Genomic DNA, 16,262 nt, shown 5'->3' with positions numbered 1-16,262 from the left:
TGTAGGGGCTTGTTTTCTTCTGAGCTGCTGGATTTAAAAATGATTACTGTACTGGCCTTCTGACTCTTTTGCCTGCCTGCATTTGGAGCCATCAGTAGCAATTCAAAAATATCCCGTGCTATATGACAACAAAGCACCATCAATATTATAAATTGGGGGTTCCCCTTCAAGAGCGATCACATTCTTTATGAGGTGCCTCACCTGGGTGGTTGTTACACAACTTCATCTTTACCATCACCACATGCCTGGTAAATTCTATAATCTCTGACTTTTATCCCATTTAATTTACAGGTCTACCAGAGTCACTTCTAGCCCAATTTCCATGTTTGTCCCTCTTCTTGAGTTCTGCATTAGTTAGGGAACTATTTTTAAAATATTGAGATACAACCAGGTCTGTACAAAGCACTTTTTCACTTAAATCTTATGATTTAGCTTGGGTCATTTGAGAAATGTTTTGTGTTTCACTAATATTTCCCCTGAAACCTGTCCAGATACATGTTTTCTTAATTACTGCATTATGTCATTTCAAGCTCACTTTGGTTGTGCTGGGATCCAACTAAATGTTTTGATCCTTTTTTACCTAGCCTTTACTAAACCAATATTAGTTCTATTAAAATGAATCTCAATATGCTCCCCTTTAGCATCTATAGGTATCCCATTCATTCATTGTTTCTGCATAATATGATATCTGATCTAGACAGGGTATCATAAATCTATCCCCTCAGTAGCATTGGGTCATTCATTTAGAATAGGTGCTGTAACTAAGGGATGCACTGATACCAGTATCGGGGTATCGGGTTCGATACCCTGTTCCTGTACTCGTACTCGTAAAAGTGTTCTGATACCACAGCATCAATACCACTTTACGGCAGTGTGACGTTCACTTGGGCGGTCAGGTGCTAATTGAGAGCAAGGAGGAGCAATATCGGTGGTGTGGAGGTATTTCACAGTGGATGATGGTGACTAAAGTAAACTGGACTACAAAATTATGCTCTGCAAAATTGTCAAGAGGAGGGACGAAAGCGAGCAAGCAATCTGATAAAACATCTAAAAAACAAATATGATGCTGAGTTCAAAGCGTTTGTTAATAATAGCAACAGGCAACAACCAACTTTGCAGCAAACCTCTGGAGAAGATGTCACGATGTCAAGAAGCAACTCATGTGCAGGTAAAATAACAGAGGCTCTTACCCAGTACATTGCTCTTGATGACCAGCCATTGTTGGTTGTTGATAATGTGGGATTTAGACGTCTTCTCAGCGTACTGGAGCCGAGATCCCTAGCCGACACCACATCACTGACACAAAGCTACACGACTTTGTGAAGAGGCACATCTGCAGCCTGTTGCAAGACATTTCGGCCCTCAGCTTCACCACTGATCTTTGGACAAGCAACGTTAGCCCGGTGTCCCTCATCAGTTTAACTGCACAGAGGATTGATGAGGATTTTACTCTGCGAAGAGTCGTCCTGCATACAAAACAATTTAGGGGTAAACCATCGCAGGTGTGCTTCAGACATGGGGGGTCCCTAAAAGTTCCGTTCATGTTGTGCTACGTGATAATGCAAAAAACATGAACAAAGCCATGAGTGGATGCTTGACTCCTGAGCCTGCCGTGTGTCGCACACACCTCCAGCTGGCTGTTAATGAGGGGCTTTTAGCACAGAGGATCGTGGCTGATGCTGTGGCAGTTGGACGGAAAATAGTTGGACATTTTAAACATTCCGCCTAGCTTACTCCTGCCTTGAAGATATTCTGTTTGTTAAAAAAAGATGCAGTTGAATGCTAAAATGTCAATAACAGTACTTTAACAGTACTTCTATTTGAGTAAAATGTGTGGCAATGCCACATACAATGGAATGTTCAAATGTCAGTCACAGCTATTTCTTACAGCCAGAGAATGAAACAATATCTGATGAAAATAAAACACGTTTTCAAGAAAATGTATGAAGTGTAATGGCATTAATAAGTACTCATATTGGTACTTGGTATCGGCAAGTACTCAGATCCAAGTATCGGTATCGTATTGGTTTGAAAAAAAGTGGTATCGTTGCATCCCTAGCTGTAACCAAATAATATTTCAATGTGTCAGTTTATGGTTCCTACATATGTCCAGATTCTGCCTCAGTTCTAGATACACAGCGTTCTCCAAAACTGCATGTAAGTCATGTATTTACTGGTGGTGGTGTTACAAACTCATATGATTTCTGCTCCATGTTTTCACTTTCCCTGCATCATTACTGGTGATTCCCTGCATTAAAGACTAGTAATTCCCTCTGCTCCAGATAACAGATGCCTAATCACACTCCAAGTTCTGCATATATCCTGCTCAGAGAGGGTCCATTTTTTTCCTATGTTGGCTTGTTTCTATGCAGTATATTCCTTTTTAGTATTCTATGGCTTTCTAAGAATTCAGTTCTCCTTCAAATTCTTCAAGCCTGACAGAGGTATCCTTTCTCAGTTAGCATTTCACCTTAATCTCTTTTTAGGTTTTCAAACATTCTAAAGCAAGGGGTTCCATGTTCTGTAATCATTGCTTGCACAGATTCCCCCTTTTGTCCTTTCAAGGCTGACCTTTTTATGCACCTTCTCCCCATTTTTAACCTTGGGCAATCACCCACATGTCAAAGCATGGTTTAATCATCACTTTTTCAGGTGTAATCTATCTACTCAGTTATATTCAGGTCATTCTTTTAGAATAATAACTTCCACCTCCTCTGTAATGTAAGGGATTTCTTCCGCCTCTTTTCAAACAATAGGCTAGGTCCATGCATTTTTCCCGCATTCACAGCACAGGCTATTCTTCTGTGCACAATAAAATTATTCCTTTTCATCCTCTTCTCTCTCACTCTCTTTTGTTCTGCTATTAGTCTGTCATGATTGAAATGAAACTTCAGTCAGGAAGACTTATCCCCCTGCACAGGTCATCTGAGTTTCATGAATTGTTTCCCATTATTGCTAAGATTCCCCTACTCACTCCTGTATTCATTTATTCACTACCTTTCACAATCACCTTGAGCCAATCACTTGCACGTCTGCATTCTCCTGCATCAGGTAGCATATTCCTACCTCCCATGACCTCTGGACACTTTATTTTCACTAGCCCCTTTTCCCTAATAGCTGGCCTTTTTCCCCACTGTCGCTACCACTCCATGATAACTGCTTTATATGTGCGGATCTAATTTTTGCTCTTCCTCCCTGCTGATTAAGCGCCACGTGTCAGATATGGTTTATGGTTTACCTTGGATTTATACAGGCTTTTTGTTCTAAGTCTCTCCTAATTGAACTGGTGGCTAACTTTGTGGAATGGAACAGCAGGAATCACTGTCATTATGAGATACATAGACTGGTGCATTATAGGGCGCTGTTGAATTCTGTTTTACCTTTCTGGTTTTGAACCAAAAGCCAGCTGAGGTGTTTCAAACTCTTAAATGACCTGCTAGGATCTGTGAACTGCCATCTTCAGGCCCCTCCATAGATGTTCTATGAGGTTTAAGTTTGGGCTTTGGTTTCATGATGATGAAATTTATGAAATTTGCAAGGGATTTAGGTACTAACAAGAACCTTATCTATGTAAATATGGACAGTATGTATAACTTTGAATAACTTTTAATTAAAAAAATCAGATCTTCTATCTTGCAGAGTCAAACTGTACACATCTTTGCTGAATTTTAGATAAATGTCCATAAACTGATGCACACAACAGGTTGAGTTTTCCATCTCATTTTAATGAAGCCATAACACTTGGCATCATGGGCTGAATAGTGGCCTCAATAGATGCATTACATAAATATCATATAATAGATATAATAGTGAATAAGTTCCAGAAGTTAGAAATGCTGCATGCAATTTATTAAACAGGCTTTCACAGTGTTCATCTTATTTTCACAATAGTGCCACTGATGTAAATACAGTTCTTCATTTACATGACTGTAAACATGAACAGCTCCTTATAATACACCACTCTTTGTGTCTCAGCCACTTTACCTGCACAAAGATATCATCCAACACATCAACACTGTCACAAGTCAGTAGGCTGTTAGAGCACACCAAACAATAAGTCAGGACAGTTTTGTGTTAGAAAAATCACCCTGAAATATTTTTCCTGTAATGATCATTCTGAAAGCTGATCTGAACCAGCTGTAAAATAAGGCATAAATAAATGGATTGAGCATTGAATTGGACAGTGCAACCCAGTTAAGAGTTTCAAACACTGCAGCTGGCACTGACACATGATTCAAAAGCTGAAAGGTAAAACAGAGGAAGAAAGGAAGCCAACACATCAGAAAAACTCCCATAACAGTAGTCAGAGTTTTAGTGGCCTTTCTCTCCATCTTACTGACAGTTGCTCCAGACTTTGTGCTCTGACAGTTTGTGTTGTGGATGCCGCGAGCCTGTCTCTGTGCAACAAGGAAAATCCTGAGGTAGATACAGAGCATTATGATCGCTGGAAGGTAAAATGAGAAAAGGTCCAATAGTGTTTGCCATGAGAACATCAATTAAACACCTGTCCTCACATTTTTCATTATTTAAACCAGCTATTATGACACCAATTCCAATTAGAGCAGAAATACCCCAGCTCACCAGGAACATGATCACAACAACACAATGGTTTATTTTACTTCTATATGTCAGAGGCTGACACACTGCATAATACCTGTCAACAGAAATACAACATAGGTTCAGAATAGTACATGTGCTCAGTGATGTATCACAACTGCTTCGCACTTTACAAAATAAACCTTCATGATACAGACATGAGCTGAGAGAGAATGCCATGCTGAAAGGAAAGACTATAATCCCAACAAGCAGGTCAGCCACAGCCAGAGAGAGAATAAGATAGTTTGTAGGAGTGTGGAGCTGTTTGAAGTAAATGATGGAGATTATTACAAGAAAGTTTCCACAAACAATTACAACAGATAATGAAACTAGGAAAACATATGTAGTATCTGAAGGTTCATATATGGTTTTAATTTTCTTGGAATGTCAGAAGTTTCACATGATTTCTATTTGATGGGGTCATGTTTAAGTTAACAGCCATGAACATAAAGATGTACATGTTAGAGGACATTGAGTGAGGACTGGATGTTTCCCCGTAGATTATGAAAACAACTATCCTATATATATATTGATGTTTAGAGCTGTTAGAGAGAGAGATCCATATTGGCTCGGATCCTCTCACAGGCTACCGCGGTGCTTGATTTGATGCTGAACTTCTTTGTAATAAACTTCTATATACAAGCAAGACAATGCGGAGATCTCTTCATCATCTTCACATCATCACCATCTAATATACAATACACGAAACAATACACATATTGCAGAAAGATTGCTTGCAATTACATTAGTTAGTAGTTCTATTTTATAGCAGGGATGTATCACCATAAGATCATTAGAGCTGTTGAAGTTGGTGTCTATTTCCATGCCTGTGAATTCCTGCAATTCTGTATGAATACATAATAATGAGTAATGTGAATGAGTAATGATAAAATTTCAGCTCTTAGCTGATTAACAAGATAATATGTTTAGTATTAATACACAATTCAAACATTCGATTTCATTTCATTTCATTTTTAGTTAGTGTGGCACTTTGCTGGACTTACAGTTATCATTTATCACTTCCTATCTCATTAACAGAATGAATCTAACTCTCCTTTCCAATCAGATGTGTGGTGCATCTGGTAAAATGACATAATAATAAGGATGGTCAACAATGTACTTTGTGTGTGTGTGTGTGTGTGTGTGTGTGTGTGTGTGTGTGTGTGTATTTGTATATGAGAGAGAGGGAAAGGGAGAAACCTTATCATTAATATGTTTAGTGATGACTTTCATTTAGAAAATATTTCAGTTTGCTGAATTAAAATATTAGTATCTGTTCCATGGCACTTTTATCTGATTTTGTTCTTGCCCAGGGTTCCATAGCTGGATAACCACAAGTGTGGTAATTAAAATTCAGTTTTGTTATGAATTGTATTATCAGACGAAAACATCAGTCACACCACGTTAGTCAAGTCAGTTCAATTTTATTTATATAGCATTGCATCACAACAAAGGTTATCTTAGTTAAAGATGGTAGTGCCAGGTCTGGTGTATGTTCCTTTTGACACCTATATTATAGAGTGAGAAGTTTGTCTTTATTATATAATTATTATTATGAAAAGGTGGGAAGGTCACTTAATGGGTCCACAGCATCTGCCAACCTCTCTCAACCTCTCCTACTGGTATTGGCAATGAAATGGAGGGGTGATCTCACAATTGGTCTTTGAAAACAAACTGGCGCTTTGTACATTCAAAACAAAAAGCACAACATTTCAGCTCAGTGGCTGTAATGTGTGCTTTCTGTTTAAGTCCCTTGTGAGACTTGTCTCTCATTCTGGAGGAGTTGTGTTCACTAAGGTTTGACTGCAGACTGACTACAGGTGGCTGTCAAATTCTGTGAAAAGTGTAAAACCAGCAACATTGATTTTGCCCTGTCTTTTTTTCTAGAGGGACCAGTTTGTCACACATTAAGATTTAGTGTTCATTTCTGTCATGAAATTTGTGACAACCTATTTTCCAAGACAAGATGAAACTGAAGTCAAAAGAGTCAAAAAACAATAGCTGTAACTAAATCATGCATTATCGTTGATGAAAAAACGGGTGACTAAAATGTTAAGTTAAATACCAACTATGACAACTATAACTTACCGTGTCAGAATAACACAGACTACCACTGAAACCTACAAAATTACAGAGTAACAATCACCACCTCTCTTGCATAGTCCTGACCAAACTGAACATTGCAGGGGCAGGATTTACTGCTCTGTTGTTGAACAGGTTCGGTTCTTTTTGATTGTGAAGACTTTTCCTTCCTCTGGATATTATTACACAGAAAGTTGAGATGACAGCAAAACTTGATTCATACTGTAAGAGGTAGATTGCAAAGCTGCATTCTTATTCATACAACCTGTCACTTTGTGGCTTGTTTTCATTTCATTTCCTTTTAACCTGAAATCAGCTGGAGAAAAACTTATTGATAACAAGAAAAATTACAATGGACAAACTCTATCATTTTGACTTCATTGAATTTAGTGAAAAAGTCGATAAATTAGTAAAGTTTACATATAGTAATAAACAACCTGGGATTGATAAGAAAGTATTTTTCATGGCTATAGACAGTTTGTCAGATACTGAACCAACCTGAAACAATCAATCTTTCCACAGACTCTGGAAAGACACAGGGATAGTTGTTGAGTCAGTGGATAACATGTGGTTGGGGGTGACTTAATTTAGAATGAAGACTTTGACATCTTACGGCAGCAAAAGGATGCCAAAATTGCACTGGCCTAAGTGACTTCCATAAACAGAGCCTCAGATAAGACATGCAACTCACTTTTCTGTGAAACAAGCCTCATTGTCAGAGCCAGGGTTTTCAGTCCCCTCCTGAGAGGATCTTAAAAACATTTCCAAAATAACTTTAACTATACCGCTGACAATAGATGTGTATGGAACAATTAAAACATGGACTTCTTTACTAGTGTTATTGTCTATATGAATGCAGAAATCAAATATTAAAAAGCGAATTAGAAAACGTCCTATAAACCATATTTGTAGGATGCAGGGATTTGTAGTTTTTTGTCTGCAAACATTGTTTAGAGGGTCATCATTGCAAGTTTTTTATGTGTTTTGTGTAAAATTTGTAATATGTACAATCAATCCTGCTTTTGGTGTAAAAACACACTTTATATAATATCATAATTTCATTTTGAAATTTGAAAGAATTCTGTAAAATATGTCTACAGGCTTTGAGCAATGACTGGCACTAAGTTTCAAGCAGACAGTAGTTATGTGGCTTAACATGCAAAATCACTGGTATGGTCCTTAAAGGTGTATGGAGGTGCAGGAAAAGGATACCTCTGAAAACTCCAGCTGCGAGTATGTGATACTGTATCTGCTCTCTATAGAATTCTGTTGCTCACATTCACTCTCAAAATGTTTGTTTAAAGTTGATTAAAAACAGCTCTTCACATACAGTGTGGCTTTCAAAGGATTTTAATATGTATTTTTTATATTTTACCTCAGGTATAGTACAGTGTAGACATGTCTATAGAATATTTCAGCACACCAAACAGTTTAGTCAGAATAGCTTTGAGTTAGTAAAGTCACCTAGAATTATTTTCCCAGAAATGATCATTCTGAAAGCTGATCTGAACCAAGTGTAAAAGAAAGCATAAATAAATGGATTGAATGTTGAATTTGACAGTGCAAGCCAGTTAAGAAACTCAACCAAAGGAAGTGGTGGGTTAAAGTGACTGAAAAAATAAATAGAGGAACAAAGAAAGAAAGGAAACCAACACACCAAGTAAATTCCCATTACAATAGCCAGAGTTTTTGTGGCCTTTCTCTCCGTCTTACTGATAGCTGCTCCAGACTTTGTTGTGTTGTGGATGCTGCATGCCTGTCTCTGTGCAACAAGGAAAATCTTGAGATAGATACAGAGCATTATGATCATCGGAAGGCCAAACATGAAAATCATACTTATAATGTTTACTATCACAATCTCAAAAAAACATGTTTCTCCACAGTTTTCTGTGTCTATTTCTGCAGTTATAAAGAAAAGTCCAATTATGACAGACATACCCCAGGTCACCAGGATCATGGTCACAACAACATTATCATTTATTTTAGTTCTGTATGTCAGAGGCTGACACACTGCATAATATCTGTCAATAGAAATACAACACAAGGTCAAAATAGAAGATATAGATAATGATATACCAAAGCTACCCTGCATTTTGCAAAATAAATCAGTATGATACAGACAAATGGTTTCAGAGAATTCTATGGTGAGAGGAAAAACTAGAACACCAACAAGCAGGTCAGCCACAGCCAGAGAGAGAATAAGATAGTTTGTAGGAGTGTGAAGCTGTTTGAAGTAAATGATGGAGATTATAACAAGAAGGTTTCCACCAACTGTTACAACAGATAATGACCCAAGGAAAATGTTTAAAAAAACACATATTGCAGAGCGTGTGTGTATCAGTGTGTTAGAGACCTTATCTATTTGATAACATGGATGTATTTCATCAGTGCGGTTGTCAGTGACTTCTGGTGCCATGTTTCTGGGTTCCTGCAAATCAGTTTACATCCATGATTAATAATATTAAAAATGTCAAAAATCTGTGTTTATTTTAAATATTTTCCCTATATAAATGCAACTGTTACAACAGATAATGAAACTAGAGCACAAACATTAGAGCTGTTGAAGTTGGTGTCTATTTCCATGCCTGTGAATTCCTGCAATTCTGTATGAATACATAATAATGAGTAATGTGAATGAGTAATGATAAAATTTCAGCTCTTAGCTGATTAACAAGATAATATGTTTAGTATTAATACACAATTCAAACATTTGATTTCATTTGTCCTTGCCCTCCATGAAGTAAGTCCACACTGACCTTAGTTAGTGTGGCACTTTGCTGGACTTACAGTTATCATTTATCACTTCCTATCTCATTAACAGAATGAATCTAACTCTCTCCTTTCCAATCAGATGTGTGGTGCATCTGTTGAAATGACATAATAGCAAGGATGGTCAACAATGTACAAGAGAGAGGGAAAGGGAGAAACCTTATCATTATGTGTTTAATTAGTGATGACTTTCATTTATAAAATATCTTCCAATGAAAAACTCTGTTCCATGGCACTTTTATCTAGCTTTGTTCTTGCCCAGAGTTCCATAGCTGGATAACCACAAGTGTGATAATTAAAGTTCAGTCTTGTTATTAATTTCCATTGAGGCCTTCCATACTGTATATGCCAACAGAGACTGCCCCAAGAGCAGTAAACATAAAGGAGGGGGGCTTATTGTTCTAGTTAACAACCGATGGTGCAATCCCGCTCACATCACGATCAAGGAGTGTATTTGTGGCCTGGACATTGAATCAGAATCAGAATCAGAAATCCCTCGTCTTGTATTATTGTCTAGATGAATGCAGAAATCAAATTTAAAAAAACAAATTAGAAAACGTCCTATAAACCATATTTGTAGGATGCAGGGATTTGTAGTTTTTTATCTGGAAACACTGTTAAGAGGGTCATCGGTGTAAGTTTTTCATGTGTTTTGTTTAAAACAAACCTCATTGTCAGAGCCAGGCTTTTGAAGCCCTTCCTGAGGAGATATTAAAAACATTCCCAAACTAACTTTCATTGTAACTTTCAGAATTCCAACGAGTGTCATGTTGTATCTGTTATTAATACATATAGTTCTCTTGTTTACATTTACTTTTTAAATGTTGGTTTCAAGTTATAAGGTCTTCACATATGCCTTTCAGAAGATCTTAAAATATATTTTTTTCTATTTTACCTCAGGTACAGTATTGTGTTTATACTATGTTTACATACTGTAATGTAAAGCCAGAGTGGTACACTGAAGTTCTGACGATGTCAGGTTTAACAGGGTGTGTATGGCCCCATACACACTTACCAAAATAAGGCCAAATTATGTACTAAACCTATAAGTGTAAAAACCCTACTGGTCACTCAAATTTTGTCATATGTTCTTATCTAATAAATGTCACATGTATCGTGTCCTTTCATCTACTTAGGTCATCCTTGACTGCAACCATATTTGGATAGTGTTATCTAAGTTTAGGCAGCACAGTGGTGCAGTGGTTAGCACCAACTAAGATGGTTCCGGATTCAAGCCCCAGTTCATCCATTGCTTTTCTATGTGGAGTTTGCATGTTCCCCCTGTGCCTCTGTGAGTTCTCTCTGGGTACTCTGCCTTCCTCCCACAGTACAAAGACATGCAATTTAGGTTTATTGGCGACTTTATAAATTGCCCATAGATGTGAATGTGAGTGTGAATGGTTGTTTGTCTCTATGTGTTGGTCCTGCAATGAACTGGTGATCTGTCCAGTGTGTATCCTGCCTCTCGCCCAATGACAGCTTGGATATGGCCTGCGACCCTTGTTGGATAAGCGGTACACTCTTAGTTTTTACATTAGCTGAAACTAATTAAGTCATGTTGTGTTAACATAAAACTGTAATTTTATGCAGTAGGCATAATAAGTATATATTAGTATTGTCTACTCAAAATCATAAGATAAAACTAGCTGACTAGTTATTGCTACTTATTTATTACAATTACTGTATTTTCTTCTAATTTAATTAGCTTTTGATTTTCAATATTGTATAAAACATTGTTTCAGTTAAATTGCATGGAAATGACATGACATGAAATAACTTGAAAATTTAAATGCTCCAATGCATTTTATTTTTAAAAACACTGCATAACAACATCAACTCCAACTTGTTTGGAGAAGTGCCTCTAAAACTTGCAGTATGACAAACTATAAACCACTCTATGACCAAATCTTCGGTCTGCCAGAATACAAGTGTAATTAGAGAACAGACATTTTATCTCTTGTAGAAATAAAGAATATTGAGTTTGAATTTCCATAACACAGCTATAGTATGTTCAGATCTACTTAGAATATCTGATCGTTGATATCAATCAACATGAAATTGCTCAGGTAGTGCCAGAAGAATTAATCAGACCAAAAAGCACAAATTTAACATCAGACAATTCAAAACAACTCTTAGTTTGCCTTATCTGCCAAACAGCCAAACTTGTTATGACAAACTTAATTCAGGATGTGTTGATCCCCTTTGGTGGTCCACACTTGACTACCTGAACATCACGTCAACATGTCCAACCTAAAAAGATTAATCTGAAAAAAGTCATTTCAAATCACTGAAACAATTATGTCTATGATCTTTCTGCTAAAACTTCACTCAATTTTAATTTTCACACAAGTCACATCCTTCAGCGCTCTTCCTACATTATTGAAATGTGTGTAGGTGTGTCCATGTCGTTTGTGTTTGTGTGTGTTGTATGTGCCTGTGTTGTTTGTGTGTGTGTGTGTGTGTGTGTGTGTATGTATGTGTTTGTGTGTGTGTCTGTTGGCTTGTTTTACAGGAAATAAAAGATTTACCACACAGGTCAGTAATCAAAGTGTTTTTGCTGGTGTGGCTAAAAAAAACAAAGAAGATGTACTGAATGGCTTCTCACAGTAGACTTAACATCTCCTTACATTGCAAGCTGATTTTTCAATGTCTGTAGCTTTTGCTTTAGCTCAGTGTGGCCCAATGAGAGCAATACCTGTTGGATGAACTGAAATGTGAGCTTCATAGTCTTGGGGTAGTCAAGATGCAGTGCATATGTGAGTCCAGACAGAATTCACATTGCTTTTGGCAGATCTTGAATGTTGTCCATCATGACTTCTCCCTCAATGATGATCTTCAACGAGTTTGGATTGAGTTGCAGGGACGATGAGAGCACAGCACCTTCATGCTCAACAAGATCCCAATGTCAAGGTCGTGAAATTAATCATCATCATCACAGTCCGTAATAAACAATAACATAAGAGCACAATCACTTTATATATTTAATGTTTCTTTTGATTATAGAAAAAAACTGACTGGATGATATTAGAAGTAGCAATAGTAGTCACATGAACATCAAATGCAGCAAGATAACTTGGAATTTTTATGACATTTGTGTTTTAATGATGACTTTATATCTAAATATAGCATTATATATTTTCTATCTTTTCATTTTTCTGTTTCATGATGAGGAGAGGGGCTTTACTTTTAAAATTTGTCACTGAATATACTGCGTATACTGTACTCTGCTTATATGTGTGTCCCACATGAATAAATGAATACATAGTCTATGACTGCTCATACCTACAGCCAAACATGAGAAATAACATCATTCTTCACACTTTTCCCACCCTCTGTCTCCCGTCACAGTTACAGTTAGAGCAAATTTCTTTACACTGTGAAAGCAAAGGCCAGACAGTTTGCAACATTAACACTGTTACAATCCTAGTTTCAGTCCAGTCAGCATCAAAGTAGTTCCCCTGCACAGTGATATACCTCTCACAGGCCTCCTGCCATGCTTGGAACATTCCCTAGAAAGTTCCATTTTGTAAGCACCATCTGCAGTGCATGCTGGGTCTCCTCCACTGTGTCCAAATGGCAACCCTTAAGCTTGAAATTCATTTTCAGGAAGAGGAAGCAGTAACAGGAGGCCAAATAGAGTGGAGTAGAGTGGGTGAAGAGCAATGTTCCTTCTAAGCTGCGCACCTGCACAATTGCGCACTGCTCCCGCTTTCTCTGCGCACAGCAAAACTATGTAGCGCATAAAATTACAGTGTGCGACAGTGTGCACATACTGGATACTGGATCAAGTGGGCAGAGTGGAGGATGGAGAGGCATGATTGATACTTAGACTGACCAAGAGCCCTGAACCCATGTACATATGGACAGTATGTATAACTTTAAATAGGTTTTGATAGAAATTCTGATTCTTTCTTGCAAAGTCACACTGTACACATCTTTGCTGAATTTTAGGTAAATGTCTGTAAAATGATGCACACAACAGGTTGAGTTTTGGAACTCATGTTTTAATGAAGCCAGAACACTTGATATTTTGGGCTGAATGGAGCATTCAACAGAAGCACTACATAAATAAAATAAAATATCAAAACAATCAAATAGAAAATATGTTGTGTTGTGATACAGTACAGAAATGTTTTTCTGACTTTAACTTGAGTTAAGTCAAGACAGCTTTGTTTTAGCAAAATCACCCTGAAATATTTTTCCTGATATGATCATTCTGAAAGCTGATCTGAACCAGCTGTAAAACAAAATGTTCTCATTACAGGAACTGGTGTTCTGTAATTGCTCGAGTGTGGTATGGTTATACATTGATAGAAGGGTGTCCAACAAATGAGAAAAATCCCCATCACAATGGCCAGAGTTTTTGTGGCCTTTCTTTCCATCTTACTGACAGTTGCTCCAGTCTTTGTTGTGTTCTGGATGCTGTGTGCCTGTCTCCATTCAAAATCTTTAGGTAGATGGTGAACATTATGATAGCAGGGAGGTAAAATCCAAAAACAGTCCCAATAATTGCTGATCTTGTATTTTGAAATAAAGCACACCCCCTGCTATCTTGTCCTTTTTAATTTTGTACCTCATAAGCACAAGTTCAAAATAGAAGAAGTGCACAGTAACAAATCAAAACTGCCTCATACCTTACAGAGTATATCTTGAGTTTGCCAATATGAGCCTACAGAAAGTATTGTGCTAGAAGGCATGAAGCCAATGTAATGGTGATTACAAGACAATCTCCTCCCATTGTTTCATGGCTAATGCATCAGAACTATTATATGTCTCTTTTTGCTACACCAAACAGGTGAATAAGTCATCATTATTTCTTTTATTAAATTTTTACATTCTTTCCTTGCATTCAGAACCTCTTTCATTGACTCAGTAACTGAAATTGTATTAATTCTGACAATTTAATTATTTGTTCAAATGTTAAAGCAAGTAAGCACACACACACAACTATCTTGTTTGTATTATTTCAGTTTATCTTTTGCTTACATATTCGTAGTGTACACATTCACAAAGAAATTGTAATTCATCAAGTAATCACAAAGTAATTACTAAGATTAATTAAATAAGAGGCTGTATAACTTCAAACTTCCTGTCCCCCTAAATTTTACATTTATCAATCAAAATGTTGTTAATCTTGAATATAATGTAAGACTTGTTTTCCTCCCTTTTTGTACAAGCAAAAAATAATGCTCATGGATTTTTCAGGGAATACAGTATGTGGTTCACAGGGTGCTTTGATAAGACCACCAGAAGCCAGATGTGCTACAAGTCTGTGATGACCAGACTAAAATTTGTGACTATACACAGAATATATTGTTTTATTTAAATTACTGTGAGGCTGTGCTCACGAGGGCAAGCTGAATGTCCTCTTATGACTTGTGAAGATACACACACTGCACTATGGATACAGAATACAATTTTTCATCATGGGTCAAAATGGCATTTTCTTTTCTTAGTCTTGTAGTTTCTAAAGCAGACACAGAATGACAAATTTTACTTTACATATTGTTGTACAGTGAAACCTAAAAGATATATTTCTTGACAATGCATAACCTGCTGCTAAATGTCTCATTCAATATTTCGTAATTCAAAGTGATAAACCCCTCTCTATTTCCTAATACAGTTTGCAAATCCAAAAACAAAAAGCACTAAAAAACCCCAAAACAAACTGTAAGCCATTAAATAATTCCTTATGAGTTATGGGTCATAATGTTTAGAAAGACAAAAATTGAACGATCTACGCCTGTATTCAACATACAGATGCAGTGTCTACAGAATGATAATAGTTGAATAAATACATTAAATGAAATATGCAATGAGATATACAACAGATAGTTATAGACCATTTACGCATCAAATTGTCGGCAGAGGAGCAACCACTAAGTTAAAAACATATAAATGTTAGAGATGTTAATCTTTTGTGATATGTCAGCTCTTCAAATAATGAATCAAAACAATTTAGACTTAGAAAAATCACCGTGAAATATTTCCCCGGTAATGATCATTCTAAAAGCTGATCTGAACCAGCTATAAAAGAAAGCATAAAGACATGGATTGAGCACTGAATTTGACCATCCAAGCCACTTAAATGTTTCAATTACAGGAACTGGTATTGTGTCATTGCTCAAAGGGTGAATGATCATAGAAAGACAGAAAGGAGTCCAACAAATGAGAAACCCCCCATCACTATAGCCAGAGTTTTAGTTGCCTTTCTTTCCATCTTACTGACAGTTGCTCCAGTCTTTGTTGTGTTCTGGATGCTTCGTGCCTGCCTCCATGCTACCATCAAAATCTTTAGGTAGATGGCGAACATTATTATAGCTGGGAGGTAAAATGAAACACAGCTCCCATAATTGTTGAACTTGTTGTCTGAAATAAAGCACACCTCCTGTTACACTGTCCTTGCTTCGGTCCCAAAATTGTGACACCAATTCCAATTACAGCAGAAACAGTCCAGCTCACCAGGATCATGATCACGACAACACGGACATTTATTTTAATTCTGTACCTCAGAGGCTGACACACTGCATAATATCTGTCTACAGAAATAAAGCACAAGTTCAAAATAGAAGATGTGCACAGGAAGATATCAAAACTGCCTCGTACTTTACAAAGTAAATCTTCAAGTTGCCAGTATGAACCTACAGAGAGTATCATGCTAAAAGGCAAAACTACAACTCCTACTAACAGGTCAGCCACAGCCAGAGAGAGAATAAGATAGTTTGTAGGAGTGTGGAGCTGTTTGAAGTAAATGATGGAGATTATTACAAGTAGGTTTCCACACATTATAAGAACTGATAGAGAGCCAACAAAAA

The 16,262-nt window shown here is 37.0% G+C and overlaps 2 protein-coding genes and 1 pseudogene across 2 annotated transcripts; all 3 read right to left on the bottom strand.

Annotated features, from left to right (window-relative positions):
- Window positions 1–4,058: 4,058 nt before the first annotated feature.
- On the bottom strand, window positions 4,059–7,048 carry LOC108891442 (trace amine-associated receptor 1-like). Its single transcript, XM_051067728.1, is given in 3 exon segments — window positions 4,059–4,458; window positions 4,460–4,925; window positions 7,030–7,048. Coding segments are annotated over 3 exon segments (885 nt in total).
- A 1,065-nt stretch (window positions 7,049–8,113) lies between these two features.
- Window positions 8,114–9,094, bottom strand: LOC108891441 (trace amine-associated receptor 1-like). The gene has a single exon (XM_018688548.2). It carries the CDS (start codon window positions 9,092–9,094, stop codon window positions 8,114–8,116), a length of 981 nt encoding a protein of 326 aa, XP_018544064.2.
- A 6,301-nt stretch (window positions 9,095–15,395) lies between these two features.
- Window positions 15,396–16,236, bottom strand: LOC108891440 (trace amine-associated receptor 1-like; annotated as a pseudogene).
- Window positions 16,237–16,262: the final 26 nt, after the last annotated feature.

This window comes from Lates calcarifer, unplaced genomic scaffold, assembly GCF_001640805.2.
Source record: "Lates calcarifer isolate ASB-BC8 unplaced genomic scaffold, TLL_Latcal_v3 _unitig_1962_quiver_3052, whole genome shotgun sequence".
Taxonomy (NCBI): domain Eukaryota; kingdom Metazoa; phylum Chordata; class Actinopteri; family Centropomidae; genus Lates; species Lates calcarifer.
This window is presented reverse-complemented; position numbering and strand designations above follow the sequence as displayed.